General features: G+C 42.6%; 1 protein-coding gene across 6 annotated transcripts in view; it reads right to left on the minus strand.

Moving 5' to 3' along the window:
* Positions 1–27,323, minus strand: part of BLNK (B cell linker) — a 307,813-nt gene that overhangs the window by 101,519 nt on the left and 178,971 nt on the right. Inside the window, exon 1 of one of the 6 annotated variants that reach the window (XM_029609961.1) lies at positions 24,713–25,000. The exons of 4 other annotated variants lie outside the window; for them this stretch is intronic. In XM_029609961.1, the coding sequence (XP_029465821.1) occupies positions 24,713–24,759 (47 nt within the window). In that variant the 5' untranslated portion in view covers positions 24,760–25,000. Of the gene's footprint in view, positions 1–24,712; positions 25,001–27,323 lie in introns of those variants that run through there. One more of the 6 variants, XM_029609963.1, reaches the window with a different exon arrangement.

Raw genomic sequence — 27,323 nt, forward strand, 5'->3', positions numbered from 1 at the left:
GTTTGTTGATAGTGCACACACAGACTGACATAGTCAGGATAGGTTTATTGACTATTGTCTTTGTATGTGTGCATCTGTCTTTCAGGAAGCAACAAACATGATGTCACACTTACTGTTTGAAAACAGAGATTAATTGGCAGAAATACTAACTGTAAACAGTAAGGGCTTTATTTAGAATTATGCTGAGGTGGATCCTCGCCCTGACCTGGTGCATATAGTAGATAAGATTGCTGCATACTAACATGCTTTAACTTTTAAATACTTTCCGCACAGATATTTCGCAGCAAGTGATAAAGGAATGAAATATATGGGAGTGGGCGTTTTAATTTCTAGCCATTTCACCCTCAGACTTCTATCTCAATATGCTGATCCTCAAGGAAGGTATTTATAATCTAATGATTAAATTACAGGTGGGTCAGGAAATTTTCACCATTGTTAACATCTATGTGCCTAACTCTGATCAGCGAGGCTTCTTACACTCCTTATGAAAAATATTACTGGATCATGCAGAGGGGTTCCTGATATCCAGATAGAAATCCAGAGATTGACAATTTTCACCAGATCTCTAACTCATCTCAGAGCCTTCAGAAAATGCTTGTGTCCCTGATGACTCACTGGAGCCTAGTGGACATTTGGAGGCACAGTTATCCTGCATCTTGCACTTATACTTTTTACTCCTCCCCCCATGGATCGTATTCCTGTATAGATTATTTTTTGGTTGATACACTACTACAAAAATAGGGTGGTGGGAGCTGGGATCAGCAACATTACGTGGTCTGACCATGCACCTGACTGGGTTGACATCCTGTTACATGATGCTGATCCTTGAGGCTCAGCTTCGAGAGTGTTTTTGGGGCACACTACCTCCTCTATTAATTCGGGGATGATTTGGGAATGCTCTAAAGCTGTGGCAAGGGGGATTATTATAGCCTTTACTAGTTATTGTAGGAAAGAGCAGGAACTTGCATGGAATGGCCTTTTAGACAAAATTCATGAGCTTTCTCGTCTACAAATGCAATCTCAGTCCAAGTCTATTTTGCACAAACTGTCTCATGCATGAGAGGAACTTAGCGTTTTAGATGCAGACGCTATAGCTCACCATCTGGAATTAACCAAGCAAGCGTATTTTGAAGGGGGGAATAAAGCTGGTCATTATTTAGCTTGACAGCTGAAGGCTCTCTAATCTTTCTCCAATCTCAAAGGTCTGTAGCCCAAGATAAAAAGTCCACAGGGTAAGATATTCACCACAATAAATGCTTTTCCATGTTTTACTCTCAACTCTATGGAAAGGACACCTCCTTAGCAGATGGGGATATTGATAGTTATTTATCCTCAATTTCTCTCCCTTATCTCTTCTGAACAGCAGCAGTATTTAGATAGCCTCATTATTTCTGCAAAGGTTCTACAGGTGATTAAAACTCTTAAAGTGGGCAAATCTCTGGGTCCTCATCAGTTTTCTAGTGGTTACTATAAAATGTTTTCCCATATTCTAGTAGCCCCTCTGATGGAGATGTTTAATTACATTAGGAAGGGTGGGTTTTTTCCCCACCTAATTCCAATGTTGCGGGCATTACGGTTATTGCTAAATTGGGTAGGGATACTTCCTTATGCGGCTCATATCGACCTATAATCTCTCATTAATTGGACTTTAAAATATTGGCCAGAATTCTAGCAGAACGGTTAAACCAAGTCATACCGGATCTGGTTCATAATGACCAAGTTGGCTTTATACCTGGATGCATGGCCGTGGACAATGTCTGCAAAATTGTACATCTTCTCTGGTGGTTTCATAAGGACTGTACTCCAATCGGTGCTGCTTTCTTTTGACGCTGAAAAAGCATTCAGTATGGTGCATTGGTCCTTCTTATTTAAAATGCTGCAGCAAATGCATTTTAGACCCTATTTTTTGCAATTGGTTGGGCAGTTATATGAGTCCCCGAAAGTGAATGAGGGGTATGGGGAAACCTTTATTGTGGAGCAGGGAATGAGACAAGGTTGCCCTCTTTCCCCACTTCTCTTTGCTTTATTTCTGGAACCCTTTGCCATTAAAGTATGCCAATCTTCTTGGATCGAGGGAGTCAGGGTGGTTAAGTTATCCTTATTTGCTAATGGTATTTTGTTTATCTTATCTCACCCCCAACATTATGCTAGTGGGCATCGTTGAGGAGTTGGCTCAATTTAGTGGGGTTTCAGGCTTTAAGGTCAACTATAAGTCTGAAATTCTGAATGTCAACTTGGATGATTCTAGTGTCAGAAATCTTAAACTGAGGTTCCCCTTTAAGTGGACTGAAAGCACCATTAAATATCTGGGAGTGTATATTGGTCCATTTGAACATGATTTGTTTGCATTGAATTATATCCCGCTAGTCAAGAAAGTTGATAAGGACTTGGAAATTTGGCATAGAGATTGTTTTTCATGGCAGGGAAGGATAGCCATTATTAAAATGAATATTCTTCCTCGCATTTTGTATCTTTTCATTACTTTACCAATTTTTGTAACTGCTGCCCTATTACAATCCTGGCAGAAGACATTTTTTAATTTTATTTGGCGACATCGTCCACCGAGGATTTCTCAGTTGGTTATGTTTCAGCCTAAAATGAGGGGTGGATTGGGGTCCCTAATTTGTCTTTGTATTTTGCGGCTTCCCAACTTCGAGCTCTGTTCGATATTTATCAGATAACCTCTATAAAAACAATGGGTGGCCCTCGAGCAGACTTTGGTGGGAATGAGGCCCCTTTCGGCCTTGTCTTGGCAACCTAGGTCATCCTGGCATCCTATTTTGAAGTTTCCCTTTTACACTGCAAAACACTATGCGTGTATGGGCCCAGTGGAAAGCTAAACTAGTTGGCAAGAGGGATTACTTTTTTCTTTCACATTTATTTCACAATGTGTCATACCGGATTTGATTTCATTGGGCACTTTTGAAGTGTGGAAGGACCAGGGCATTGCTCGTTTACAGCAACTCATATCACAAGGGGTCCTAATGTCTTTTCAAGATATGATGGACATTTATGGGTTTGGGGTCTGAAGAATTTTTGGCCCATGCTCAATTGAGGCATTTTATGTCCTCAAGAAATCCTTGTATCTTTGGCTTTGGGTAAATTGATGTTTGAAATCTATTGTGATCAGGTTGATAAGATTAAGGGACTGATATGGAAAATTTATAGCCTTCGTAATGGACTAAATGATGAACCTTTTCCACATATGCGGACTTGGGAAAAGGATTTGGGGTAATCCTTAAGCCAGAATGATTAGGACTTAGAATATTTGCTCGGAAAAGAAAAGGCTATCTCGTCTAGGTTACAAGAAAATTGCTATAAACTTTTTCTCTGTTGGTATTGGACCCCGGTTAAATTACACTGCATGTGAGCTGACACTTACAGGGACACTTTTTCATATTTGGTGGGGTTGTAAAGAGGTTTCTATTCTTTGGGGGTCATTATAGATTGGATCTCCGACTTATTAGGGGTGGGGAAGGTGATGCTCGACATACTTTACTTAATATTCCCTTGGAAGGCATGGATAAATACAGCCACAAACTATGCTTTCAGGTCCTTATCGCAATGCATTGCGAAATCGCAGTTTATTGGAGATGTCTAGATGCACCCACTATTAAGGTGGTGTTAAAAGGCCTACATACTCACTATCGATTGACATATCTTACAGCTGTTCACCATAATCAGTTCCAAACTTTTGAAAAGACATGGGGACCGTATGTCATGTGGTGGTGTTCACATCACTAGAGGCTTTAGACTTGTTTCTTGTTGGTAATAGTGATGCCGGAATCCTGCATGATATATTTTGTTTTTTCATTTCTTTTTTTTCAAATTTATGCCTGCAGAAACTCTCTGGTAGTTTTCTTTTTCTATACATTTCAAATGCTGAAATATTTTGTAATAAATGTTGTATCCTTTGGCTATATTTTAAATGTATTATATGCTATTACTTTGGGATTTTTGTAGGTGAGGGGTGGGGGGAGTGATTTCTGGAAAGAGGGGATGTTGCATGTCTTTTTTCTCATGTTCTTGTGAATTTAATATTGACATCCAATACAAATTTTCAATTACAAAAAAAAAAAAAAAAAAAAAAGAGGCTTGCTGCATACTGCCTTGCTTGTATACTTCAACATATTAATACATGAGCAGCTACTTCTAAAAATGGGGCCAAACAAATGGTCAAACAATTAACCAAGTCACACAGTTTATCTCTGACATTTATACACAATTTTATTAGCATTTGTACACACAACAGGGTACCTGCTTTCTGCCCCTTAGTAGCAGAGTTTGTACCTGGTTGGTATGGCGGTGGTGGCCTCCGCGGGTCTGCTTGCCAGCAGCACGGGTCTCAGGTCTCCATCCAAACCCTGCTCCTAATAAACAGGTGAGACCGATACAATACAGTGCACTCTGACAGAGCGCACTGTTAACCTGTCATTGGACACGCGCTTTCCCTTACCCCTTATTCATGCAAATGCATGTTGATGGCCCTATTAGGTATTCGCGTGCGATTCAGAAAATAAAATGTGCAGCCAAGTTGTACATTTTACTTTCAGAAATTAGCGCCTACCCAAAGGTAGGCGCTAATTTCTTCCGGCACCGGGAAAGTGAACAGAAAAGCAGTAAAAACTGCTTTTCTGTGCACCCTCCGTCTTAATATCATGGCGATATTAAGTCGGAGGTCCCGAAGAGTAAAAAAAAGTTAAAAAAAAATAAAATTTGAAGTCGGTCGGCGGCTGTCGGGTCGAAAACTGGACGCTCTATTTGCTGGCATCAGTTTTCCGAGCCCGTGGCTGTCAGCAGGCTCGAGAACAGACGCCGGCAAAATTGAGCGTCGGCTGTCAAACCCACTGAAGACTCCTTGGACGTTAATAGCCCCAAAAGTTCTTATCTATGACCCTTTTGAAAAGGGTAAGAACTATTAGATTAGTTTTCTTTATTTTTATTTAAACATCTATAGCACTTTTTCAAGCATAATGTCTGGCAGTTTTCAACTATACAAAAAACGCAATCTATTAAACATCATTTAACGAGATATATATATTTATACACTGTTGTGGTTTTTTATAACTAATTCATATAACATAGCAGTCAAAAACACCATAAAATAATCTATATACTGTACTATATATCAAATTATAAAATATTTAAACTAACAATTCATGACCATAAAGGCTTACCTACTAAAATAAGAACTTTAAACACTAGCAGCCAAAACCAAAGGGCCTGATCAGATAAAAGCTCTAATGCTACAAGATCTATTAAAATGACCAAAACAGGATCATTGGCTACAACACCTAAGACATATTTTTCAAGAAATGTAAACACTAAAAGCAAAGCAAAACAATCAGATTTTAATCAAATTCCTAAAATATAGCTGTTTTGAGATAAAACAAAATTCAATGGGTGCCACTGCACGAGAGTGTGTGGACACTACTGATAACAGGGCTCCCATGCACCAGGTGTTGATAGACCACCCAGGATTTAACCCCATCTCTTCCCCATCATCCTGAGTTTTGGAGGTGGATTGCATCTGGGCCGGCCCAGCTGCACCACAGTGTAATGTAATTTTTTTACATTTAATATACTGCTATTTGAAAATAAACATCAAAGCAGTGTGCAAATTAAAACAAACCAAAAACACATAAAATACAAAATCAATAATTAAGATCAAAACCAGTAAAACGAATGCAATATAAATCATCATCAAAACAACAAAATGAATACAGCGATACAAAAGAAAAAATTAAAAAAGAGGAAATCCTCTGAATACTCAGCTCACATTAAAAGCTTGTGTAAACAGTCAGACTCCAATCATAATTCCAAGGGAATAGTATTCCAAATTAAAAGGACTAAAATAACTAAAAGCAGATTACTAGGTAACCTCCAATCTAATTTAAGTTGGGGAGGGGAAAACCAAAACGTTAATGGTGAGAAGAATGTAAAATTTGGGAAGGATTATATGGTAGCAGCAAGTCTGTTAAATTTTGGGGCCAGTACATGTAAGCATTTAAAAATCAATAATAAAATCTTAAACTTGGTTCCAAATGGCACTTGCAGCCAGTGTAATGTAATTAACAAGGAAGTCACACAATTTGATTTCTTTGTATTATAAACTTGGCCAACATGTGGACTCATGCGGCATCAGGTGCCCTTTACTTATACAGAGATGCACAACAAAAAAAAAAAAAGGACAATAAGAACATAAGAAATTGCCATGCTGGGTCAGACCAAAGGTCCATCAAGCCCAGCATCCTGTTTCCAACAGAGGCCAAACCAGACCACAAGAACCTGGCAATTACCCAAACACCAAGAAGATCCCATGCTACTGATGCAATTAATAACAGTGGCTATTCCCTAAGTCAACTTGATTAATAGCAGTTAATGGACTTCTCCAAGAACTTATCCAAACCTTTTTTGAACCCAGCTACACCAACTGCACTAACCACATCCTCTGGCAACAAACTCCAGCGCCCAACTGTGCGCCAAGTGAAAAAGAACTTTCTCCGATTAGTCTTAAATGTGCTACTTGCTAACTTCATGGAATGAAGATATTGGATATCAATGTTTGCAGCCCTTTATTAGATAGCTTACAAGGGGATCTAATTTGGATGCTCAAGCATACCTATAGCATATGCTCTTCCTACCCTATGGGAGGTTCTATCAGGCACAGGGCATGCTAACATCAAATGGTACTGTTGATGCAAGTGCACCCCATGATTGGCTGCTCCTGGGATGTCGCAATATTGCTAGAGGACAGGATTGGCAGGAATTTTAAGTGGCCAGCCTCAGCCTTTCCCCTTCTTTCTCTGCTCGCCTCAGGACTAGGAAAATTCCCATCGATCTTGCCCCTTCATGGTTATATAGTTAATGACTTGCAATGTTCACAAGTTCATACCATGTATACATGACATGTTCATTTTAATTCTTGTTATCCCTGTTGCACCAGGGAACTCTAGCCTAGTTCTGGGGAAGGCAGAATAGGTGACTGGCTTGAGTGCTCAAACAAGAAGACATTGTGGCCTGTGATCAAAGTGTGGAAGATCAGATTCAGTGACTGGGCCCCATGATTGGAGCTGAAGAGGCACCCAGAGAGTCTTTTTCTGCTGCTGAAAGGAAGGGAGGCCAACAGTCTTGCTGTGAGTAACAGCCTGCTTGGTCTGGCCACTCTCTGTGATATCTTGGATTCAAGACAGTATCACTGACCAGAGGTGGGTCTTTGAAGACAGGACATGATGGTCATGTAGGTGTTGTGTCCGTCTGTTCCCGACGCCCTCCTCACCTCTTTGGCGCCTCCCTCTTCGCCCGTGGGAAGATTGGCTGCCGCGGCGTTCCTCTGCCGAGGTCCTCTGGCATCCCTGGATCAGCTCCACGCTGCTAACCGCCATGTTTCCTGGAGGCCTAGGGGCACGCGCACAGCGCGGCCCCGACTGAAGTACCGGCGATGGCGGCAAAGTCAGGTACAGCAGGAGCTCTGGGAGAGAATCTGTGGGGAGATCCCAAGGAGTGGGGTGAGAGACACCAGAATGAGGAACCCCACAGTAAGCAGGTTGAGCTGGAGAGCAGTACCTGGGCAGAGACATCAGAGAGGGTAGGGCTAGTTAAGCCTGAGGAGCGAGAAGCACGAGGCAGGAAGCGCAGGAGGTATATTACAGAGGCAACCCCAAGGGGCAGAGCTGCGTAGCAAGGAAGGTACTGATGCAATAACGTAAGCTAACCCGCAGAGCGGGGAAGCCAGATTCGGGTCTCCAGGTAATGACGTAGACAACCCCGAGAAGTGGGAAAGTACCGGCAAACACCGGTGTTGGAATGTAGGCACTGCCCCGAGGAGCGGGGAAGCACAGAGATAGGTCTCCCAAGTGGTGAGAACGTTCCCAGAGGCAACCCCGAGGAGCGAGAAGCCGGTGGGTAGGACTCCTGGAAGGCACAGGGCTAGCCCGAAGGGAGTGGGGGAAGCGAGGAGACCGTGTCTCCGGAGAGAGTGCATGCAGGCCCTTGAGGAGTGGGTACCTGAAACAGGGTCCAGAGTCCAAGAAGGGTCCGAGATAGTCACCACAGGTCCGAGGAGACAGGAGCTAGTAGAGTAGCGATGAAACTCGTTGCCAAGTAGGCTAGCAGGGGGCGAAAGCGGTGCTTAAGAACCCTGACCAAATGATGTCATCAATCAGGGATGCCCCCGAGGTTCCCACCGTAGCAAGTTCAAAAGAGGGCCCGATGGTGCGCGCACGCGCCTAGGAAGGCCTAGCGTCGGCGTGGGTAGTGATGGCGTCCTGGCCACCACGAGGATCCACGAGATACGTGGGTGGTAGAGGCTACCCCCCCGCCACGAGCAGGCCCAGAGAGGTAAGCAGGGCAGTACAAGACGTGAGTAGACGCGGTCACAGCCGTCTGTGACAGATGATCATAACAACAGTAAATACCAATTGCACAAGTTTTTACACCACAGCCTCTAAGTTAGCATCAAGGCTGTTATGTATTCAGGATCCAGTCATCTTCATGGTCTCTTTTACTGCATCACTCATGCCAGCTGGAATCCCAGCATTTCCTGCATATTCATCCTCCAACATGTGCTCCTTGGGCTGACTTTTCTGCCCGATCGTTTTGGTTTCACGCTTTGGTCAGCCCACATCGGTGTAAGGAACATTTGGTCACTTCTTCATCCATTTCTCAGCCAGAATTATTAGCTGTTGACTCAAAGCTTTTATAAGCAGAAGAGAAATAGGAGCCGATTCAATCAGTGGCTAGTGCTACTCCTTTACGTGACCCATTACAGAATTGGAGAAATTACTTACCTGATAATTTCGTTTTCTTGGTGGAATTTTTTCAAGCCTTACAAGCCTTTCTTCAGGCACAGTCCTCCACTTCCCCCATTTCTGTTCAGTCGGACTCTTAGCCGGTGGCTCCTCCCTCTTCCAGTCCTATGCTTAAGTGCCAGGGCTCGCCCCGGCTCCCTGTGAGTGTTCCAAACAGGAATTCGGATGGCACTGATGATGAGGTTGATCCTAATTCCTTGGAAGATGGGGAAATTCCTCCAGGGCTGGAACCATATCGAACCATGTTGCAGTTCCTTCATAGAGATGAACTGCCGGCCCCAATTTCCCAGACCTTGAAAGACCTTGAAACAGCTGGGTGTTCTTGGTTTGGATATTATGTCAGAAACAAGAAAGAATCCCATTTTTTTTCCTTAGGTAAGGCTTCTTGTTTTTTTCCCAGTGATGGATGCCATCCAGGAATTTATTGATCTGGAATGGGATGCTCCAAAGGCAAATCCAACAGTGTGGTCCTACCTACAGGTACTCTGTTTGATGGCAGCTACCCTAGAAGTGGTACCGTGGGCAAGGGCGCATATGTGATCTCTTCAGCATGCTGTACTATCTCGTTGGAACCCACAGTCTCAGTATTATGCAGTTTGGTTTCACTTGCCGATAGAAATCTGCTCTCACCTCCAGTGGTGGTTGCAGGAGGATCATCTGAGAAAGGGAGTTCCCTTGTCCTCTCCTTCTTGCCCAAGGTAGTCTCAGACTTTCATTTGAATCAGTCCATCTCTTTGCCATCCCTGGATAAGGTCAGGGATGTGGAGGAGTTTTGCCTTTTGTGCTCCCTGGATGTTAAGCGTCTTGTCGTGCGATATCTGGAGGTCTCTGAGTCTTTTAGAAAGACGGGCGAAAGCAGGGCGCTCCGGCTTTGTGGGCTACCATAGCTTGTTGAATTAAGGAGGTGGTCACGGCCACATATGTGAATGCTGGAAAGCCATTGCCTACTCAGGTTAGGGGTCATGCCACTAGGGCTCAGGCAGTGTCATGGGCGGAGGTTAGTCTGTTGTCTCCTGTCGATATTTTCTGAGCTGCGACATGGTCCTCCTTACACACTTTTTCCAGGTTTTATCATCTGGATGTGCAGGTCCGGGAGGATGCAGCCTTTGCATGTGCGGTGTTGACTGATCCACAGGCAGCCTCCCACACTGTTGGGGAGTAACATAGAAACATAGAAGTGACGGCAGAAGAAGACCAAATGGCCCATCCAGTCTGCCCAGCAAGCTTTCACACCTATTTGTTTTCATACTTATCTGTTACTCTGACCGCTGAGGTCAGGGTCCTTATTGGTAACTTTTTGGTTCCAATTCCAATCCACCCCCACCACCGATGCAGACAGCAGTACTGGATCTGCATCTAAGTGAAGTATCTAGCTAATTGGTTTGGGGGAGTAACCGCTGTAATAAGCAAGCTACTCCCATTTGTTTACCCTGCCAGTGCAATTCAGTCCTTGTTGGTTGTCTGAATATAAATCATCTTTACTTCATTCCCCCCTGTCGTTGAAGCAGTGAGCTGCGCTGGATATGTATTCCAAGTGAAGTATCATGCTTAATTGATTTGGGGTAGTAACCGCCGTAACAAACAAGCTACACCCATGCTTATTTGTTTACCCAGACTATGTAATTCATTCCTTGTTGGTTGATGCTGAATATAAATCATCTTTTCTTCATTCTCCCTGCCGTTGAAGCAGAGAGCTATGCTGGATGTGCATTGAAAGTGAAGTATCAGGCTTATTTGGTTTGGGGTAGTAACCGCCGTAACAAGCAAACTACTCCCCTGCTTTTTTGTGGATGCAAATCCTTTTTTCCACATTTCCTCTTGCTGTTGAAGCATAGAGCAATGTTGGAGTCGCATTAACTGTATGTATGTTTATTGAATAAGGATATTAATCTCCAGGTAATAGCCGTCATTCCCTCAAGCAAACCACCCCCCTTGCCTCTTCTCTTCATTCACATCCTCTAGACTTTATGGATCCACAGTATTTATCCTACACCCCTTTGAAATCCTTCACAGTTTTGGTCTTCACCACTTCCTCCAGAAGGGCATTCCAGGCATCCACCACCCTCTATGTGAAGAAATATGTCCTGACATTGGTTCTGAGTCTTCCTCCCTGGAGTTTTAAATCGTGACCCCTGGTTCTGCTGATTTTTTTGCAACGGAAAAGGTTTGTTGTCTTTGGATCATTAAAACCTTTCAAGTATCTGAAAGTTTGAATCATATCACCCCTGCTCCTCCTTTCCTCCAGGGTGTACATATTTAGATTATTCAATCTCTCCTCATAAGTCATTCGATGAAGACCCTCCACCTTTTTGGTCGCCCTTCTCTGGACCGCCTCCATCTTGTCTCTGTCCCTTCGGAGATACGGTCTCCAGAACTGAACACAGTACTCCAGGTGAGGCCTCACCAAGGACCTGTACAAGGGGATAATCACTTCCCTTTTCTTACTCGATATTCCTCTCTCTATGCAGCCTAGCTTTGGTACATCTCACTGGTCCTGAGTCCATCTGTCTACACACTAGGAAATTCTTGCTCATGACAAAATATTTTTTTGAAAGGAGACCCAGACCCAGTGAATATATTACTTAAGAAAAAAGTGTCACATGAAGAGCTCAAGAGACAAAAGGCAATATATTTATATATAGTTCTGGTTTTCCTGCTTGTTTTTTCTCTCTTTTAATTTTTATTTTCCAGAAGTATCTGCCCTTCTCGTCTTGCCCTTTTTTTTTTGGCTAAGATCAAGCGTAAGGTCTGAATCAAGACCAGAGGACAGTCCCTTCCTGGTTTTGTGGCAGATATGGAAAACGTGAATAGTATGGCAGGGTAAGGATGGAGGGAAGGGTGGTCAACGCCCTACCCACTGGGGACATGAAACTGTTTGGACCCTGACCAAATGGGTAGAATTAAACCTCCTGTTAAAAAAAAAAAAAAAAACCAACCAAAAAACCCCAAATAGTTTGTCCTATCCATAAGGTGAAACCACACTACAAACACCCCTATTTCTTAAGATTGTTATAATTTTCAAACTCTTCACCTAGGTGTAGTGTAAAGTCTGGGCTTGTTCTGTACCATAGATTTTGGACATAATTTTCAAAAGGAAAAAGAGTATGTGCATACTTTCTCTTTGAAAACTGTCCACAGGTACAAAGGACCTGCGGACTTTGTACCTACTTTCTGCATGGGTGAAAGGGAAAACTGAAAAAGGGAACGCATGTAGATTTGAAAATCAAAGCTATCTGGGTTATTTTCCTCTAGTGACCTGAAGGTGCCTCTGGGAATACCTCCTCGCAATCTGGAAAAAGGTATGCGTGCTGGAAAGATTGTGTGTAACTCGAGCCTGAAGGAGGGAAGGTACTTGCCAGCCAACCAGCCAATCTATCTGCGGAAACAGCTTGGAAAATTGCACTCATTGTGGGCCCATTTTCTGTTTTGTGTAATGCAAAACAGGCTTTGAAAGCTACCATTTCCAGAAGTGTGCGAACACTTAGATGGTTCTGCCCACTAAACACATGGCATCATTTACACTCTTTCTGCGCTCTTTTCAGTGCTCACTCTAGCTTAGAACAAGAGAGAGGCCAAAAGTGCTTCTTCTGATTAATTGGTATGCCCACATATTCTTTTTACTTTTACAAATGCTGCATTTTATTTGTATTAAAAGGTTATTTTTTCCCCCTTTTTGGGTTTTGTTTCACCTCCTTCATTGTCCTCAGGTTTATGATGTATATATTTTTAATTTTTATTATGTAATTTCTCATTTGAATAATTTTAAGATCTCCTCTTAGATATGCGCTATCAGAAATTCTCCCCCCTGTATTTGTTAATACCCATTTATATTATTTTCTCCCCTTCTCCTGCCCCTTATTTTAACCTGTTAGTTACTCTGTTCAACGCCCTTTTATTTAAGCATCCTGCCCTAGGTGCTTAAATGGTTTGAATCTTTTTTATCTAATCGTTTTTATCAAATCCAAATTAATAACACATGCTCCAACAAATTTGACTTGATCACAGGTGTCCCACAGGGTTCATCCCTGTCGGCATCATTGTTTAACATCTACATGTTGCCTCTGTGTCATCTGCTATCGCAACTGGGCGTGATTTATTTCTTATATGCCGATGACATTCAGTTTTTAGTCCCAAGTGATGATTCGGTGGAAAAAGCTGGCAAGCTCGTGTCATTGTATCTGAAAGGGATAAAGCAAGCAAGTTCTCTCACAAATGAGATTGATACTGAATGTTGAGAAGACAGAAATCATACTCCTTGAAAGGAAAATATCCCCATGAAACAGTAATCAGATCGTGTTAGAGGACAATACCATTCTCAAATTCACAGATAATATCAGAGATCTGGGCATAGTTCTAGACTCAGAATTCAAGGTTACAACAAAGGTAAAAGAAGGATATGCAAAGCTATTAACTTTACGGTGACTGAAACCCTTACTCAAGCTGAATGACTTTCGTACAGTCTTACAATCATTACTATTTGGTAGTTTGGATTATTGTAACTCCTTGCTATAAGGATTTCCTGCTTCTACTATCCGACCTTTACAGGTACTTCAGAATGTGGCCGCACGCATTTTGACCGGGAAAAGGAAAAGCGAACATATTACACCAACTTTAATTCAATTGCACTGGTTACCAATAGAACACAGAGTTAAATTTAAATCTCTCTGCATTTTACATAAGTTGATTTATGGAGACCAGGTAGATTGGCTAAACGCAACTATTAAATTACACATCCCTCAGAGAAATCTGCGTTCCACTAATAAAGGGTTACTGACGATACCTTCAGTTCAATCAGCTCGATTAAATCAAGTGAGAGATAGAGCCCTTGCACAGGCAGGCCCGAATATATGGAACACGCTCCCAGTAGAAATCAGAATGGAGGTGAACTTCAAACAGTTTAAAAAAGGTTTGAAAACATGGCTTTTTAAGGAGGCAAACTCCAGTCAGTCCTGAAGTCTGTTTTATGCGCTATTTTACTGTTTTATGTATTAACATTCTGATTTTACTGTTTTAGGTTATAGGGATTTTTTTTTTAGAGTTTATATAGTAGCTTATTTAAGGAGAAAGGAGGAGGAGTGAACAGGAGTTTTTTTTATGTATTTAGGATCTTTTATGAAATGTCATTATTAGCTGGAATCTTTTTAAGTTTTATATCATTTATGTTTTACCTGGCTGTTTTACTGTCTATAATGTATTTATTGTTGTAAACCGTTTCGATGGAATCTGAGTGATGGTATATAAGATCCAATAAATAAATAAATAAAATAGGTTATTTATTGTTGCAGTTCCTTGTAAAGGTTTTTCGCTGTATTTCCAGTTCTTTGTAAACCGATGTGATGTTCCCAACGAATGTCGGTCTAGAAAACTTGAAAGAAATAAATAAATGCATGCGTTTTGTTTTTTTTTTAGGAGCGATGGTGGGATATTTTCCCATGGCCCTGTTTTCAAGCATGTATGGGATTAGCACCACACACTTATTTTAGGATTTTTTGAAACTGAAATATTCCATAACTTACAGAAGAGTTTGAACAAATTGTTAGGAAAACTGTGCACACTTTTCTCTTTTTTATTGAAGAATGGAGCTCAAAAAGACTCAAAAATGTGGATGCCTTGAATTCCCTCCCAGAAGAGGTAGCGAAGACAAGAACGGCAATGGAATTCAAAACACAGAGGATCGCTAATGGCTAGAGGATGGAAATGAAGAAAAAGGGTAACCTGTGTTAACATTAGGTGTAACATTTGTGAAAGGGATAACCTGCATGGAGCAGCAGTTACTTCCCTTAACTGAAGGCATGGTAGGGGTAACCCGCACAGTGCATCAGTTATCCTAAACAATTTGCTGGGGAGACCGGATGGACCACTGGGTCTTTATCTGCCATCATATGCTACTATGTAAATATATTAAATCTGTAAAATTAAAAACAAACCAACCAGATTTCTGAAATACTATCTGTATTGACCGTGTGCTTTTTACGAATAACAAATCTATGCGTTCCTTTTACAAAGTCCAAGCCGGTATTCTTTAGGTCTCAGTTTTAACGAGTTCTCGCTCACTTTTTGCTTATAAAACAAAAATCCTTCTCATTGCTTTTTGACATGCGTTTGTAACACTGCTGGATAGGGTCCATAAGAGACTTATTTTAAATCACTTTATTCTCATTATGAGGGCAGTTTTCAAAGGGATTTACCCAGGTAACAAAGTAATTTCCTGGGTAAATCCCCATGGGTGAAAACTATCTTCCGCTCAGAGGGTAAACTGCATGAGAAAGTTGAGGGCTCACAGATGAGGTTAGGGCAGAGAAGTGAAAGTCCATGCTCTAACCCAAAATGTTAGAATCTAGCTGCCTTCCCAGAATCCCCGGCTTCAGATGCTTACAGTGTGACAGAGAACTGCCAGTAGGTGCCCTAACATGTACACAACTAAGCCCTGGTGGAGGAATGCACAATTCTGCGTATGTTGGAGGGAGAGCTGGGCATTTGCCCAGATGATGAATGCACACACTCCAGACTACTTAACCTGCCTGAACCTGGACTCTTTGACTCAGCAACAGTTTCCTTATCCTGTTCCTAGTCCTTGCCTTGCTTGCTACATGCCTGGTTTTGGATTCTGCCTATTCGCTACCTGCCTTGAACTGTCCTGATTTCTGCCTGCCTTGAGCCCTGACTGGCTACGGGATTCTCCTCATTCGCTGCCTGCCTCGATGCTGGATTGTGTTGGATCTCGCTTGCCTTCTGTCGGACTCTGCTTCTGCGTTCTTTAGTTCGGCCTGGTTCCTGTCTTTGGTTCAGCCTGGTTCTACTCTTCATTTCTGCTCCAGTTCAGCTGTGCATTGTGCAAGCCATCAGCCTTGTTACAAGTCATTAGTCTTGATTCAAGCCATCAACCTTACCCTTGCTAGCTCTCTGCTTCAGCTTGTCTTTATCAAGCCTTCATACAGCGTCATGAACTCTGTTTGGTCCATGTCAGGACGCATTTACCTGCTGTTGGTGTGGGACTTGAGCCTTACCTTGAGGTGGCACCATAGCACAGGGGCTCATGCATTTGCTGTTCCTGTTCATCAGTCTGAAAGGTCTTCAGAGTGGCCGGAGGGCTACCTCCAGGAACATACAGAGGACTGTCCGGTCCTAACAGTTTGCCGAGGCCATGAGCTCAGCGAACGCGTCCTTGCAATGGGCCATCGCTGCTTTGAGCCACCAGATGCAGAAGCAAAAAGCAGAATTGATTGGTCTGCTGCCGCAGTTAATGCAACAGGCTCAGCAGCAATTTGATCAAGTAAAAGATTCATTATGGACTTTGTCTCTGCGCCTAGATATGATGCAAGTCCCATGTCCAGCTCCTGCTCCAGTATCTGTCCTGGAGGTTCCTGCATCTGCACCCATCAACTTCCTCCACCTCCGAGGTATAGTAGTGATCCTAACGGGTGCAAAGGATTTCTCAATGTCTGCAAGATACAGTTTGAACTTCAGCCAACTCGTTTTTTTTCTGATAGCGTTAAGATTAGCCTGGGCTTCTCCTTTGTGAGAACAAGATGATGTACTTCTCAGAAATCTGGAATATTTCACGTATTTTTGCTTGATCTTTGACCATCCAGCATGTGTTTCATCATCTGCCATGGAACTCCGTATCCATCATGGCACACGCTCAGTTAGCAAATATGCAGCTGAATTCAGTACCCTAGCATCTGAACTTGGGTGGGGCAAAGATAGCCAAATCATCATTTTCTGGCAAGGTCCGTCCGGAAGAATAAAAGATGAATTAGTAGCTTGGGACCTTCTTCTGTAGCTAGAGGCATTTATTGCCCTGGCTATTCATATAGATCTAACATTTCAAGAACAAGCGGTTCCAGACCGCCGCTGAACGACCTCCTGCAGTCGATCTCCTGCCGGCGCCATTTTCCGTACGGAAAACGATTCGCGGCAGGAGATCGCTCCCGGACCCCCGCTGGATCCCCAGGGACTTTTGGTCAGCTTGGGGGGGGCCTCCTGACCCCCACAAGACTTGCCAAAAGTCCAGCGGGGGTCCGGAACGACCTCCTGCAGTCGAATCGTGTTGGTCTATGGCCGCCGCCATTTTGTGGCCACCATTTTGCAAAATGGCGCCGGCTGAAGACAACACAATTCAATTGCAGGAGCCCTGCTGGACCCCCAGGTAATTTAAGGCATTTGGGGGGGGGGGGTTCGGGAGGGTGGGGGATTTAATTTAAAGGGTCGGGGTGGGTTTTAGGGGGTTTTAGTGTGCCGGTTTTCCTGCCATTGGTTTAGGGCAAGTAAGTAAGTTCCTGCCCTCCCCCTTCCCCCGATTTACGATTTTTTAACGATAAATCGGGGGAATTGGTATTGTATCATGGCCCTAACGAGTTTTGACGATTTAAAATATATTGGACGATATTTTAAATCGTCAAAAAAAGATTCACATCCCTATTGGGCTCTGCTGCTGTGTTCTTCAATTCGGCTTGGTTCCTGTCTTTGGCTCAGCTCTTCAGTTCTGCTCCAGTTCAGCTGTGCATTGTGCAAGCCATCAGTCTTGAATCAAGCCATTAGCCTTGTCCTTGCTAATTCTCTACTTCAGCTGATCTTTGTCAAGCTTTCATCTATACGTCCTGCCTTCATTCAGATTCATGGACTCTGTCTGGTCCATGTCAGGATGCACTCGCTTGCCGTTGGCATGGGCCTTGGGCCTTGCCTTGAGGTTGCACCACAGCACAGAGGCTCATGCATTTGATGTTCCAGTTTGTCAGTCTGAAAGGGCTTTGGAGTGGCCGGAGGACTATCCACAGGAACGAGCAGAGGGCTATTCAACCCTGACACAAAATTTTCAAAGGGAAAATCTATAGGGTGTTTCCCATTGAAAATACAGTTTGCAGGTCATACCCCTGGACCTGCACGCTACCTGGGCAGTCTAAAAATTGCCCTCATATGATATGACTGATTTATGTATGAATTTGGAAAGAAACCCAAAAGGACAGGAATAAAACATCTCAAAGCTCTAATCGAATCCTTCAAAATGAAAGGGTTATCACCCCAAATTCATCTCCAAGAGAATTACATCCTGGCTCAAAACACCTAGGGAACAGCTACTACACTACAAGAAAAAGAAAACAATGGAGCAGGTACCACTTGAAATAACATTCAACCTGGAACTAGAAAACCTAAGAAAAATTACAAAAGATCTGCAACCACTACTACTGGAGGATGAATTACTGATACACATATTTCTAACCTTCTGACAACCACCTAACCTGAAACAAACATTTATGAGGAATAAGCTCCAAACTGAATCCCAAACAGAAAGAAATGGCACAAAACCCTGCAAGACACCAGGATGCAAGTGGTGCCAGCACAGATCACAAGGACCCTACAGCTACCCACAGGGGGGGTGTGGGGGGGGGAAGAAGAGGTTCTCATTCATGCTTCTCTATCAGTATTGTACGACTCAATGCAAAATGTTGCAGAAGAATGCTGCATTGGTGAAATGAGACAAACATTAAGGACAAGAAACAATCTTCACAGATATAACATAAAATCTTACAGAGAAAAACAGAATTACAGCTCAGTAGGTGAACACTTCTCAAAGAGGGCCATTACCTTAATGGCTACACAATCAGGGCACTTTAACAGGACTTCAGAAGTACTGTACGCAAATTTAGGGGTGCAGGGACCTGTCTGCTACAGGACACTTTCAGTTGCCCTCCCATCTTACTTCATGATCCTAAGCTCAGGAAAAGGACAACGTGTTGTCCTCAGAAACAGACTTTTATTTATCAGATCTGGCAGGATATAACATTTATAAAACAACAACAATTCCTGTCTCTAACATCCTTGCCACTAAGCACCAGTTTTCCCTAAAGAAAATTCTGCATTATGGTTGGTAGGTAACAAACATGCTATAAACCTTGGCCTGCCTAATATATTAATACTTTTGGCTAACTTATTTACCCCTGGTACAGCTTCAGGCAATCTCCCTTGTTTACCTCTGAAGCAGGCTCCACCTGGAGAGCTGGAGAATGTGGGCAGGCAGGGAGACTTGACTCTGGGACGGATTCTGGCAGAGCTACTGGCTGTCTGGGCTTGCTTTTGGGTCCATTCCCGTACTGGCAGATCTGTCAGGCTGCTCTCAGCTCCCCATCACCTGAGACAGCTCACCCCATCTCGCTTCAGGATGTCTCCTCTCTCTGGTCTCCTGGCCACACCTAGTCTTTTCCCTCCTCGATAGCAGGGAGTGCTGGTCTGCTTCGAACTCCCCTTTTGCTCTTCCTTTCTGGGTCACTCTCAGGGTTCACTCCTTCAGGGGGGGGTCCTTTCAGGGTCTTGCTCCCAGGGTCCTTCTTTTGGTTCGCTTTTTCCTTCCTTATTTGCCCCCCTGTCTTATACTTTCCAGGTGATAAATATGCATAAGCTCATGCATAATCACGTGGTGGGTGGAGGGTCTTTATCACATTGCAGGTCTTTTTCCCCTCCCACTATCTTCGGGAGGGGGTTGCTGCCACGTTGCAGGTCTTTTTACCCTGGGAGAACTGCCATGTCTGTATGCCAAGCTGTTATGCCAGAGAGTGTTTTTCTCTGTCTCAGACTCCCCCCCCCCCCCCCTTCCAAGGGTGGGATCTTTCTGACCTCTGGACTCTGTTGGCCGATTCATGACTCCTGTTTAGGGGCTTAGGTTGTACTGTCCTTCTGTCTTCTTTTTTTTTTTTTTTTTATTTAAACAGGCACTTACAAACAGGCAGATCTAGATAAAGTATCCTTCAGTGTAAAGTTCTCATCAAGGCAAAGTCTTTTGTTTTTCTCATCTGTCAGTCTTGTCTGCATACTTGTTTGGCTATTATGATTCATATTTCATCCTTTCAGTGGTAAAACATGGGATATCTCCCTACAGTACACAAGTGCCAAATATTTTGAAACAAACACAAAAGGGCTTACTAAGGACATTGACTCTGTTACCCACAATATGGGCAGTGGAAAGGCTGCATCTAACCACCCACCCACCCTTCCCAATTTATTGCAGGCTCACACAACTTCATCTGATAACAGTTTATTGTTGGAACAATAAATGGCCACAGCCCATCAACACGATTAACCAGCAATAAATAACACAACAACAACATTATCATAAATAGTAAAAACAACATAACAATTTATTAGCTAACTTTATGACCAGCACACACCCCCGCTTCTAGGTGCCAAGCATGTAAGTCCGCTGAGGCGCGCGCGCACCCCCGGCCATAGAAGCCGGGCAGCTGCTACTTACACCTGGCTGTTAAAGCCATAGCATCATTGCAGACGACCCGACCGTAGAAGTCGGGTCGTTTGGTCTATGCGCCTCAGCATTCCCCTCATCCTCCCTCTTGGCCGTTGAAGTGTCGAGGAACTGCGCCGGATCTGTTAGGCCGCTTGCCCAGTCCGAGCCGCCTGCTCGATCCTCCTAAGTGCGGGGGGGGGAGGGGTGTCGCTCCCGCCAGTCACCACACCACGGTTCCCTGGTAGTGAATCCGCTTACCGAGGACCCCCCAACTCCTATCTGGGCTGCAGCCATTAGGTGCAACACCGCCTGTATGCCGTCTTGTAAATCGGAATTAGATATCCCAGCCTATGTCCGATAGATGCACCCCATCTGGTTGGAAATGACCAGGGCTTTCATCTATTAAGTCATGTGCAATAGATAAACCATCGATAGAGTGCATGAATTTTTTCACCTATTTATTAATTTTCTTTCTGACCTTCTCCATCGCTTGATGAGATTGCTCACTTCCTCAGATCCTGCTAGGTGTGATGCAGGACCAGACCATCACAGACTGCAGGAACATATTATATAGTGCCAATAAATCTTTCTGAATTTTTTTTTTTGCGTGAGGGCCACGCTCTTGGCGGTGCCTGGCCGAAAAGGGGGCCACCCATGCTGGGGGCTCTCCTTTTCACTAGGCACCACCCCGGGCCCTCCCTTAAGACTGCCCACCTTGCCTTCCATGCCCCATTGTGCCCTGCTCCCTAAAGGAGTTGCAGGCTCTTTATCAAATGCAGGCCCCTTCAACTGCAAAATGTTACTGTCAACACCTGTAGCATTCCCCCCCCCCCCTTTACTGAGCTGAAATGACCCATACAGACAGCCGAAGACCTAGACGACTTTGTACTATTTAAGCCCAGTGTAACTGTGTGGTTTCTTCACTAGCCTGATGAACAGGATAACTCTTGAAACCTCATCACAGAGGTATTAAGTTAGTCCAATAAAAAGGTATCAACTACAACTTATTTTGTTGACCCTTAAATTCCATACAAATAGGTAATCCGAGATATATAAAAATGGCAAAACCATTTAATTTAAAAAACATGATTACATACCAAATGGCACTGTGAGCTTAACTGGAACTATGCAGGTAAATATCATGGGTTACATGTTAAAATGGGCAACTCTGTCTAAGCGGATTTTCAGCCTGCTAAAAGTATGCACATACTTTCACAATATTCCTGTTAATAAAGGCAGACATTCCAGGGTGGCAGGGAGAGGGAGAAAACACCATACATACATTAAAGTTTATAAAATGTAAGTGCAGCAGACATATGTGCTTTATACCATTGTTACGTGCAAACCTTTACCCCATAATAAGCCAATATTTAAAACAGAGTATAAGCGTAGCTTGTGCTTGAATATTATCTGGACTTGTACGGACTATAAAAGTACATGTGCAGTTTGCTAGTGAGGCTCCCTACTGAAAATGTACCCCAATATTGTAACCTCACTGACCAGCAGAATTTTCTTTTTATTGTCTCTCTCCCTGGGGGCTTGAGAAGGGCCCACTATAGCCTTTACAGGGGTTACATATCATGGTATTCACCCAAAGCGTGCATTTGCCACGCTCAGTAAAAACTACACAAAGTTCGCAGCCAGCTGACTCATGTAGAGATCTCTAGCCAGAGGATTATCACCATAAGAGTCCACATTTATAGTGACAGGCACCAGCTTCCAAAGGAACAACAAAAACTGCATCATTATACTCACAACAAGCAAGTTAGCTTAATGAGCACCTGTAGTACAAGTTATCTGAAAGGATAATTAAAGGCTTTAGCTCAAATCATTCTGTTTATGCCAATATAACAAATCTGAGCAATGAAACCTAGCTCTTCTCTAACCCCTTTCTGGGCTAGGCTAGGACAGACTAAGCCTTAAGACCTTTTAAACCATGCTGCTTCAGCATTTTCCAGCAGGAAGCCAATGTAATCAGATATCCTAGACAGAGCTTTTAAGCTGCACACATTGCATGGAGCGGCATTTAGCGCAAGAAGAAATCTTAAATGATATCAATAAAAAAGTATTAAGCTCACCTTATGATTAAAGACACAATAACTGTTAAATACAAGTTCAGTTCATGTAAAAAGTTCCATGGCTTTCTATGTTTTATCTAACAGAATGTCCCCAATAGGCTGCTTCTGTTAGGAATATTGTCCCTTGAGCTTCGCGGAGATGTTGACAGATAAAATCAAAAATAGGCCTGAACGAATGAGCACTGGGGCTGAGGAATTCATAAAGGCACATAATGCCATTCTTCACAACTCTATAACTGGATGGTAAATAACTCATACTGTCCGATTACAGAGCTGTTAATTCCATTCTTCAGATTCCTTCATTGCTTGAATCTCACTTGTATCTCTCTTCCTTCACTTGTAGAAGAGCATCTTTAAGATTTTACTGCATCTATGAGAAAGTCCAGCTAACGGATATCTTTTGCTCTCATCTGGTATTTATTTATAAAAATTTGGTTTTCGCAGATTTACAGATCTCAGCGGATAACAATGCTATGTTACTACATGCCTGCTTCTCCATAAAGCACGGCTGCTGCACCTCCAGCACTCAATCTACATTTTCTCTCCCTTCCTTTGGGGCTTCCATTTCTATTGTAACTGGCCTCTCTTGGGCTATGGTGTCATGGGCTTTCATTAACACCTAACCGAGGGGCGATTTCCCTTAGTTTTATATCCCCATTCATCACAGCTTTCACAGGAAGGGTCCACCATTCAGTGGCCACAAACTGCAGCTAAGCCTGGTCTCTAGATGTTGCCACTGAGTGATGGCTGAGATTCTCTCCCCAGAGGTCCTGTGGCATCCCCTGCCAGCACTAGGAGCAGAGGCCTGGCCGGGGAATAGAACCCAGGTTTCCCGCATGGCCATGCACTGTACTACTACTGAGCCATTTTGAATTTGTGTTTTCCTGTATAGTGATCCATCATACAGTGAAACTAGACCTTCACACCTACTGCCAGTATAATGAAATTGTACAATTAGCTTATTTTCAATACAAACACCTTTTTATGCGGTAGAATCACACCCAGAAGTGTGGGACTATTTTTTCTATTTATTTCTATCTATGCACACATACACCTTTTAAAAAAATATAATTTACTTTTTTCTGGGAGGGGGAGGGGGCTGGCATTTTCCTCTTGCTCCTCTCAGCTCAGTTATAAACAGGGCTGGGATCCAATGCCTTGAGTTTTTATTCACAACTACCTGGGGATTCACCCCTCACCTCTTTTTTTTTTTTTTTTTTTTTAAATCTCTCCTCCCAATTCACTTCCTGTTAAGCCAGGTCATCGCAGTGACAGTCCTTAGCTGGGTACCACGAACCAGGTTTTCTTCTGGAATCCTGGACTATAAAGCCAGCCATTATGTGTTGCCAATGCTTGAGCACTGGGATGCTATCTCTTGAGTATCCACAGTCTTGGTGGGGCCTGGGGAGTGGAAAAGCTGAACACAGGTCCCGTGCATTGCAGTGCACAACATTACCACTGCGCCACTGGACCAGCCTGACTTTTTTTTTTTTTTTTTTAGTGCAAATGTCAGTTTTTAGCCCCGAACATTTGATGTTTCCGTCACCATATAACTGATCCAGCCTCTGATGGTTCCTGCTTACTTTCTGAGATATGTACCATGTTAGCATACCATGCTAAAACCACATCCCCAGCTTTGATCAAACCTCAGACGTTCTGAAAGAAAGAAGGAACTAACAGAACAATCTTATATCTGGAAGTCTGGACCAACAGAGGAAGAGGCCCCAGTGATCACATTTTTCTCACTGTCTGCATGTTATGAGATTTGTATGCCTTGCATAAAAGAAACTGCATTTTGTTTTCCCATGTCATTGAACAAAATGAAATGTTTTATTCAAAATATTTGTGTTCAGTACTTATGGTTTCTTACCACTTAATTCACTATTGGTAGGCTTATGTTCCTATACGGAGCTGAAGGATCTTAATAAAAAGAAACTTTTAAAATAGGGCAACAGAGTGTATGCAACATCTCTAGTGTCCCTGAAAAAAACCAAACACCTTTACTTTGTGCTAAAATTGTGTTTAGAAGACTAATTTCAATGAGTCCAGAACAGAAGTTTGACTTACAAATAAATGAAAGAGTAAAACTACAATAACATATGAAGAAACCAAATTAGTATTTGGGGGAAGAGTCTCATTAAGGTTGTTTAAGTTTTACTGCATTATTAAACACATGCTTGTTTCTGATGCCATATGCTGCATGTCATGTGTTTGGCTCGGTCTTACATATTTTTTTTAAATACTTTCTGTAAGCTTCTCACAATTAAAAATGCTACTAAGAGTTTCTTGTCGGCGGATTAGCAGGCAATTAAAAGCAACCTGTTACTGGGTTATCTTAATTCACTATGCACTATGTACTATGGAAGACAAGGTAACAGGTGTACTTAGCAGCAGAAGTTAAGAACTCCTTCTGAATGACAGCAGTCTATGATCGTGAAGCTTGTGATTCCATTTTTTTTTTATATTGGAAACAGAAGCCTGATGCCTTTCCTCATTCAATTTCCTGAAACCCAGTTATGAAAGGATTGGCTGACCTTACCTCATAATCCAAAAGGTCCTTATTAAAAAAAAAAAAAAAAAAGTCTCACCTTAACTTCTCACCAGCTGGTGCCGTGATTCTCTGTAACTTTTCCATTTTTTCCTCGTTCTGGGTAATTCAGGAAGCCTATGTTCTGAACATAACTTGCCGTTCCTGGTACTAAGCCAAAGCAGTCACTTGATAAAATCAGAGATAGAATCCCACAAGCTTTCGCACTCTGCAGCGCGCCATAAGCAAATGCTGCTTTATGAGCAGGAGGAGTCAAACCTGCCCCAGCACACAGGCAGGTCTCAGATTTCCAGCCGCTCGTCTGACGTAGGCAGCTGGGGTTGCCTGAAAAAATGGTCTGGTGCACAGTTTACTGCCTACACCTATTGAATGTGCAAATGAGCAAGCACTGCCTTTCCAAAGGGGAGTTGGCTGAGCCTTTTCATAAATTACTTCCTGCTTGATCTGGATACCTTGTGTACTCGTTTTCTTTGTCAAAGGCAGCCTAGCCTGGCTGCTTATTTTATATCCTATGCATATGATGTGAAGTTCTGAATAAGGAGAAGTTATACTGGAGTTTGGCCAAGCGACCAGTGTTTGTTTATTCTGCGTGTGTGTATAGTAACGCGTTGGCTTTTAAATGTTTCTTCTTGTAGTCGTAGAGATAAAACCCCAAGACTTTAGAGGCAAAAGCCCCTCTTTTTTTTTAACTGCAAAACTGGGATTCTAAGAGTAGATACCAGAGTTGTAACCACTTCTGATCATCAAATTATTTATTTTATAATACCATTTTTAATGGAAAAAATGTAAGAAAGGATTACATTATAGGTCATACGAATTTTAATTATGTTTGTTTCCTTTTTCCTATATTAGAATAACAAAAAGAAAATGGTTTGAACTCTAACAATAAGCATTCTTACCTTCTATTTTGGTTTTCTCAGGTATTTTGACCACTTTTTGAAGCCTTGGTTGACAAAAATTGGAACATTTTAATGAAATGCTGGCGGGATGGTGATCACGTTTCCATCAGCCTCGAGCTCCCATAATTCATTTGTTAGCAACTCTTGGCGCAGAAGGAAGCACATGAATGACAGTGCTGCTATTTGTTTTGCAGAATTAACTGAATAGCTTTCCTTCCCTATAATTTTATTCTTAGAACTGTGATATTATTGTCTAATTCCTTTTTTTAATTTTTTGCCAAATTTTTGGACCATGCAGTCTGATGTTTTTTCTTTCTTTCATGCTGAATGCATTGCAAATGGTATTGGAAAAAACATGGCTGACTGGCTGTTAATCTTGTAACATCATGGAGTTTGGCTGGCAGCACTGCAGCCTCTTTAAAAATCTTTCAATATTTAGATTTCACCAAAGTAAGCCCACTATCAACCATGTGTTGCTGCTGGGAGGGACAACAGGAGTTTTTCTTGAAATGGATCCATGCTTGATATTAGGAGATGATCACACTACAGCAGCAAAATCTTCAGATGCGGTACCAGGTAACTAACGCCGAAAAAGTCTTTATTGATGATACCTCATAACTGACCTGCCAGCTAGAATTTACTCCTCCATTTGGAGTTCTGGCTACTAACACCAACAGGGCTGCACCAGAGCTGCTAAACGATTCATTTTCTAAGGGACTTCCCTTAGAAAATGAATCGTTTAGCAGCTCTGGTGCAGCCCTGTTGGTGTTAGTAGCCAGAACTCCAAATGGAGGCCAAGTTGTTGGCCTTTTTGACAGTCTTCTCTGATGCATTTTGGTGCATTATGTCTAGTTTCATAGAAAAGAAGCGTCAGCAGAAATACCACAGTGCATTTAGATGTAATTTCAAAAATCTGAAATGTTTCAGAGTATCTCTCCAGAAACTGGGTCACTTGGCAGCTCTGTGCAAGATAAGTGTAATCCTTTTGTTTCTAATGGTGCTGGCTAGTTTATGGATTTTTAGTAATGTTTGTAAGATAGGAGCAGGGTTGATGACAAATGAATTCTTATTGGCCTGTTGCTTACTGAAAAATGCTTGCACTACTGGCTCAGCTGCTCTCATGATACCTGGGGTGACTGTAAGGCTGTTCAGTTTTGAGTATCTTGAGCAGGATTACTAACAGGGATATGTAAATGCACTTGTATTTTATTCCAGATTAGAGCATTTTACATGTTAATAAAGATGAGCACAATATTTATTACTGCAGTCCTTTTCAAAGAAAGAGAGATCAGGTGAAGGATTACATTGAATCATTTTGTATGGTTTGGTTTGCACTTCCATTGATCTGGAGGAATCCACTGTCCACAAGGGGAGAGCAAACCTCTCTTGGATATCTTAGGCATGAACACTCTCCTCTCAGGCCTATGGGAATCAATTGGCAGACTGGGAGTAAGCAATCTGTGACTACAAATTGTGAATTGCTAGCTGGGAGGTCTACATGTAGTGATCTAAAGATTTCTTAATTTTAGATCATCTCTTGCTATTAATAATTAGAATGATGATATTAATGAGAAAAATCTGTCACGTTCACTTTGGCATCATCAAGCCTAATTTATCAGGGTTTTCCATACACAAAGATTAACTCTTCATAAATCAACTCTAGATGTGCCTTATGTCTGAGAGTGGTGGCAGAGGTATGGATCTTACAATTCCTGTATATACTCCCTTCTAATAAAAATGTAAACCATTCAG

Source organism: Rhinatrema bivittatum, chromosome 7, assembly GCF_901001135.1.
Source record: "Rhinatrema bivittatum chromosome 7, aRhiBiv1.1, whole genome shotgun sequence".
NCBI lineage: Eukaryota > Metazoa > Chordata > Amphibia > Gymnophiona > Rhinatrematidae > Rhinatrema > Rhinatrema bivittatum.